General features: G+C 41.0%; 1 protein-coding gene across 1 annotated transcript; it reads left to right on the forward strand.

Annotated features, from left to right (window-relative positions):
- Positions 1 to 1912: 1912 nt before the first annotated feature.
- LOC311057184 (kelch domain-containing protein 3-like) lies at positions 1913 to 7071 on the forward strand (the record flags this gene model as incomplete). Its single annotated transcript, XM_084074135.1, has 3 exons — positions 1913 to 2819; positions 3092 to 3240; positions 6856 to 7071. 3 exons carry the CDS (start codon positions 1913 to 1915, stop codon positions 7069 to 7071), a joined length of 1272 nt encoding a protein of 423 aa, XP_083930261.1.
- Positions 7072 to 7430: the final 359 nt, after the last annotated feature.

Raw genomic sequence — 7430 nt, forward strand, 5'->3', positions numbered from 1 at the left:
TGACTTGTCAAAGATTATTGTAATGCTATTTCTGCTTTCTTACACAATTTACAGCTGAGTTACTGGAAGAGCGGAGAGATTATTATTATTATTGTCGGGCAGAAACCTTGTATCTCCATAGGTCTAGGTTTTTATTACGTTTTTGTAAATTAATGTTGATATTGCCGATCTACAAGCTCACAACGGGTCGTGAATTTGTAGATATGCTATTTACACTATTTCTGAAACATTTTGAAAGTTTTAAGTGGTTAGGTGTGTCTGTGGGTTTTTATAAATGTATAGATATTGAACTAATTTAAAGTATTGAGTTTTTGATTAGATAACTACGGATCCATTGGAACATTAACATTTATTTTTTTCTTTCTTCCATTTCCTGAAAAATTATATATATATATAATTTAAAAAATAACATTTACGGACATACAAGGCTTCCTTACTACAGCTATGAATATTCTATTTCACATCTCTCCACTCACTCCCCAGTGTAGAAGAACACAAGTGAAAAAATGTCATTAAAATAATCTTTGAAAAGTCAGCAATGGCCACTCCTCTGACTCTAATATTAATCATAAATGACCAAAAAAACACAGAGAAGAAGGTAAGTGGATGGTTTGAAATGTATGGTTGATTCTCTTCCCTGCTAGTTACAGTATTAGATATTTTCATTGAACTCCAAGATACGGAATAGAGCTTTGAAATTATGTTTTTCAATAGCATACCTACATTAGTTTTTGCATGTCTTCCCCTCTCATTCGACAAGGTCGTTTTTCATAATGCCATATTAAACACACTGGTTTCAACGCAGAGGTTTGAATTACAAGTGTCTGTCATTTAGATATGACAGATTCTGTTCTGCTGATAGATACATGGATAGACAGACAGACAGACAGACAGACAGACAGACAGACAAGAGAATTCCTGAGAATTCATGTTAAAAGGTACAATAATTCAAAGTAATGCATTGAAATCAAGGACAGTCTTTCATTTAATTGATTTGTGATTGTTTTTTTTTTTTTAAGGGGAGTCTAGCCGTCTATAAGGATTACATTAATCTCGCAAACTACTGGACTGATCAGTGCCAGACTTTATATTCACACTGCCAGTGGGCAACTGTGGCCTATACTTGAAAATCTATAAGAACATACTGTACACAGTAAGACACTGTTGAGAACACAGTTAAAATACTGTGAAAAAATATAAATACATATAAATACAAAACACAAACTAAATGAACATTAATATTAAAAAAATAAAGTGTAACTGTTGTTGTGGAACATTCCTTCCCAGCTCCCAAGTACTGTCGTCCAAACAGATCAACTTAAACTGACTTTTACTTAGTAGAATATGATGAATATGATGTTGATTATAATTTGGAGGACTGACAAAACAACTAACCAAAGATCTAGAACACTCGCTCTCAACATGGGGTCCGGGCACCCCCAGCAATCCTTGAGAGGGGGGAGAGTCAACTTAAAGGAGTAGTTCACCCAAAATATGACTTATTTTCTATCAATTACACACTCCATGAAGCATTGAATTCATGGTGTTTTTTTTTTTGTTTTTGTTGCATTCCTGAGCCAATAAGTTGATTACTGGCGGGAAGATGCTAATGTATCCGCTAGGAGACTCAAAGGAGACTCTTTGAGTCTCCTACTGGAGAGACCGCCAGTCATCATATCATTGGCTTAGGAATGCGACAAAAACAAAAAAAATCTCCATGAATTCAATGCTTCATGGGGTGTGTAATTGATAGAAAATAAGTCATTTTTTGGGTGAACTCCTCCTTTAACCCCTCAGCTTCGTCGATTGGACATGCTTTGCCTGACGTTCGTGCGGCTGCACCAATATAAGGTGCTACCGGACTCCATCCTTCTAACAGAGCACACTGCATCCTGTGTTGTGTAATGCTCCAATGTTCCACTGGGTGGTGCATCTGAAAGGAGGACCCGAGGGAAGGTATCCCGCCGCTGTGGCGGTGGGACACAAGGTGTACTCCTTCGGAGGCCACTGCAACAGACAGACCTACGACGGCGAGGACCAGGTTGATGTGCACGTCTTCAACACAGTGTCTCTGCACTGGAAGAAGCTGCTTCCGGTGACGACGGGAAGGACAGAGGAGGTTCCCTCCATGCGCTACGGCCACACAGCTGTTCTGATAGAAGATATCATCTACATCTGGGGTGGGGATAAGTACATTTATAATTTGTGCAACGTGCTTTACGCTTTCAACACCAACACCCATAGATGGTTCAAGACCAGTATTTCGGGGACCGTTCCAGAGGCGAGATACAAACACTCGGCCTGCGTCTTGGAGAAGGTCATGTATATCTTTGGAGGATACCTCTGGGAGTCTGGATACAATAATGACATCTACACGCTGGACACGGAGACAATGTTCTGGTCTTTGATTAGCACCAGAGGCACCCCAGCACCTCCTTCAGCATTTCACTCCGCCACCATCATCGAGACAAATATGTTTATATTCGGGGGCGAAGGGGCCCAGGACAGGGACCACTACAACAAAATCAAAGTGTTCGACACAGAGACAAGCTCCTGGCTGAGCACACCTTCTGCCTTGCTTACAGAAGGGCGCAACGGCCATTCAGCCTTTGCCTACAATGGAGAGATGTATATATTTGCTGGCCGCTACCGGAAATTCAATCTAGATACCTTCTCCTGGCAGAATGTTGAGGCAAAAGGGGAAGGCCCATCTTCGGCTTCGTGGAGCGTTAGGATGTGCTCTTGCATGGTGGGACATCGTATGATCTTCTTGGGAGGATACACACCTGGTGACGTCTACATATTAGACGTGTCTCCTAGTCTGAAGACGTTATGCAAGCTAGTGGTTATTCAGTACGGTCTGGAGCAGTCAGGACTTCCACACGACATTAGGTGGGAACTGGAATCCATAAACACCAACAGAAACAGCAGAAACATTTATCTATCCTAACAAAGTAGATGCCAATGTCAGAGAACAAGTTCCAGGCAATTGAACAGAAGGAAGGGAAAGAAGAGGAGACCGCCACCTTTAAAAGGAGCCCATTCATTCAGATGGGAAAGACACAGGAATGTGATCAGTGACACCCACCAGGAACTAAGCAGCATCACACAGGAGAACAGAGAACTCTACTAGCGACTGAACCGCACCAGGACAGAGATAATGCTGTGATGGAGATCTCTGAGAATGGAAACTTCTGCACCCAGGTGATCTCCATCAGGAATGAATGTAGAAACAGTAGGGTAAAGGATAAAGGAACTGACAGTTATGGAAGAGAACTTAAGATCCGGGAATGGGAGATGGAAATGTCACGCAAAGGTGGAGACCTTTGTGTGTTTTTTGTTAACTGCTTGGCACAGGGTCTGGCGTCTAGAACAGCGTCTGTCTGTCTGTCTCCAACTGCACATTTTGGCAAGACCATCGTCATATTGATGATGTCATAACGTCATGACGTGGTTCACAAACTGCTCGCCTAGTAACCTGTGTTTTATTTTTATGTTTTTGTATGGCATGGCTCTACAAGTCGCTTGCCATCTATGAGAGCTATCTGGCTGTACAGTAGCCTACAGTGTTCATTTATGTTTTCGTCAAGGTTCCGTCTTTGGAAATGAAGCCAGTGCGGAAGTAGTGAAAACGCTGAAGTTTTCATTAACGGCCTACTGGGTGGCGCTAGTTTCCCTCCTGCTGGTTGCAGAAAACATTTCTTACCTATAAAGACAATGGAAATATGACTCGAGTTTACGCTTGGTTTTATTACCTTAGTAAACCTTTTCATGAAGACGTTATGGTTTCAATCGATAGTTTCAAAGTGAAAAGTGAAAACATAGTCTCCTGGCAGAGACAATTATAAAGAAGGGTATGCTTCTACTGGTCCACTGGTGAGTGAAGACCCACCTTTGCTCCCCTTCCCACCCAATAGCATTAGTTTTCCAGTTGCATTTGCGACTCAAAATACAAGATGGTGGCTTCAAAACAGGTCTGTAGAAACCAATGGGTGACGTCACAGCTCCCTCCATCCATTGTTTTTTACAATCTATGAGAAGGACTTGTGTGAGATGGACTCGCACACAGGAATAAAGAAATCAGACTGATATAGGTTGGTTGCATATAAAAGTCCTCGTTAAAAGATCCAGGCTGGCAGTCTAATCAAAGACTCAGAGCACCTGGCTCATATTAATCTGCTTTCCTTGAATTTTGCCGTTTCCAACATGGCAGCCATGTAAACAAACACATAATGTCGTTTAAGCTAAACTGTACATTCAAGAATGTTTTTGAAAACATTTGAAGTGAAACATAGACAATGCAGTAACCAAATATTGATTCTATTTGATCAACACTTAATTCCCATTGTTTTTCAGCGCAACGCCGACCGTGTTGCAATGGACGCACCTGGCATAAATGAATGGATTACTTTCATTAACGTAAGCAACAAAATCCTTTAGACAATCCTTTTGTTGTTACTTTTGGGTCAATTTATACATGTATTTTAAGTAACCGTGTATTAAGCGGGATAATCAATGGGGAGCAGGTCATTTGAGAATGAAACCCCTTCAGGATGAGAAAGAGGGTTTGTTTGCTCAATAATGATCCCCATTGATTATCCCTGGCCTAATTAGCACTCAATCAAGAGGAGCCAATTGGACACACCTGAACACATCTGTAATAGCAAGGGTCAGCTGACAAGAGAAAAAAAACAGCCTCACAAGCAATGAAAAAACAGCGACAGAACAATATAGCCACATGAACACATTCCTTTGTATGGGCATACAGAAGATTGACATCTAAATCATTGGCATTATTTATCTAATCTATATTATACATTTGGCAAGCCCATGTGTGTCGGTTATCAGTGTCCCCTGAATTTGGTACATAACACAACAAGAACATGGCATATTTCAGTTCAACACTGCCCACAAAGTGCTTGGTTTATTTAGCCATTGTTTTGTCTACTTCTCATTGCTCACTATACATTTGCCTCTTTGGAGCATATTTATTTTCTTTCAACAATATTTCCACCCCCTGGGAACCACACCGGAAAGGAACACCGTGCACCGTTAGCAACAGTTAGCCGAAATGGCTAATATAAACTTGAACATTTGCTACTTACTATGTCTTCGTAGCCACCCTGCTCATGTCCAGATTCCCACCCCAGCCACGTTTATATGTCCATTATTTTCGTGTCCTATCCCAAAGCAAACTTTATTCACCACGTCACAGTGTTATAATGACTCGGTTTAAATCAACAAAAGACACTCGACTTTACTGTTTACAGGACTTCATAGGGTTGCCTCGCCTCACGCGAGAAACAAGCAAGAATTTGCCTCCGCTCCTGCTCAGTCAAAGTTGCTTATAATAACTGGACATGGCAACACTGACCCTAAATGGGTGCCAGGTGTAGCGAGAGAAACAAGCATCCAGGTCTATGAAAATAGGCTCCACTCTTGCTAATCCAAAGTCGCTTATAATAAGCGGACATTGCAACATTTCCACTACTCAACGTTTTTGCACACACTTCCCCCTGTTGCTTTTCATCAGATCATTTTCATTTTCATCACACACATTCTTCAACAACGACCATCAACACGCCTTTTTCATTGCTGCGTGTGTTTTGCTTCCCTGCTCCATTCAGGTCAGTACAATAACAAACTAAAGCTCTACAGCAGGCTTTATCAAATCCTATATTTTCAACAAATGTCCGTTTGTAAATGAGTGTTTCAGCTCAGTACAGTAAACAAACTACCGATCTACCTCAGAACAGCAGGTTTTATTAAATTGTACTTTCCAACTAATGTCCGCTTGTAAATGAGTGTTTTAAAGTGACATCTTACACACACACACACACACACACACACACACACACACACACACACACACAGTTCAGCAGTCTGATGGTAGCCGGGTGGAAGCTGTTGAGAACATGCAGCACAATGTTGGCAAAGAAAGAAACCTGTCGCAATGTCCAGAGAAAAGTGAAAGAGGGTTAAAAAACCTCTTTGCCAATGTCATCAACAGATAACAACAATACACGCAATATTCAATGAAGAAGCTTAAGACATCAAAAACAATTTGTGTTTGAAGCCTGGTCTTCATTGAATATTCAATGATATAATGAATATTCACTTCAGTATTGCCGACTTCTTGCAGAGAACATTATTTGACAGCTGTCAGATTCACCTCTCCCAGTCAATTTAAATTGTTGTCTTTGGGTGTTTAATGTGTCGAGCCTATTGTATTACGTTTAGGCCTAGATTACTGGGTTTGATGAGTTTGTATCACCATCTGAGGTAAGGGTTGTTGGGTTATGCTCTGCATGTGGATAAAGTGTGTCTAAAGTGTGTATTATGCTAATAAAAACATATTTAAAATATTGCTTTGATGCTCATATTAACCTTAGGAAATATTAAGTTATTTTTTTAGTTAGCACAGGTTGCGACAGGAGCGGTCCCTACTAAGTGAAACACAAACTATTTCTATAATAAATAAAATATTTAAGGTGTTTTTTATTTGCAATTTTAGTTATATAGGGCAATTATAATGTATTCAGGCATATAAGGCTTATTAGCCAGGGATCATTTTAAGCCGTATTTCAGATATAGTGAAAATAGCCAATCTACAGCTTGTACATCAGGTATTTTCAAACAATCTTCCCAAAAAATGTTAAGATTGTACACAAACATTGTACGGGGGCCCCTGGAACAAAAGTATTTTCAGATGGGGATCCGCAGCCAAATTCATATAAATGTGGGGGTCCTTGACATGAAAAACTAATCCGGAAGGCACAACAGCAATGCTTCTATTTCGTAAGAAGGCTGTGGTGGAGAGCCGGACTGCCGCAGAAACTCGTGTTGAACTTTCAGCGGTGCACAGTGGAGAGCATCCTGTTGGACTTGCATCACAGCGGGGTGGCGTGTATGCCAGCTGGAGGCACCAGGATGGACCAGAAGGCTCTGCGGAGGGTCAGCGAGATGCCACAACACTCCACTGGGACACAAGCTGCCGGCGGTCCACAACATCTATCTAGACTCCTATCAGGCCCTGATGTCGGGGGCAGTGGCCTCCAACACAATCTGTGACCCAACCCACCCTGCACAAGACCCCTGCAAACTGCTCCCCTCTGGACATGAGGACATTTTACACAGACACAGCCTTTTTCCAAAAGCTGTTAAACCATTAAAACCAGGAAAGAATCAGTGTCATTTTAGATTTTAGCGTTGGCTATTCAAAAAAAGATATACAAGCTCATAGCGTGGCACAAAGTGACGCGCTATGAGCTTATCTGCATTATTTTTTTTATTGTGAACATTTGTGCAAATCTTTGAATATATATATATTTTTTTAAAGCTAACATTTTGAACTCAAAACTTTGCTACTGGGGGTCCCTGGAACAAAATATTTAAAAATGGGGCTCCGCGGCCAAACACATATCATTTTG

Source organism: Gymnoscopelus microlampas, assembly GCF_963454915.1.
Source record: "Gymnoscopelus microlampas genome assembly, chromosome: 12".
NCBI lineage: Eukaryota > Metazoa > Chordata > Actinopteri > Myctophiformes > Myctophidae > Gymnoscopelus > Gymnoscopelus microlampas.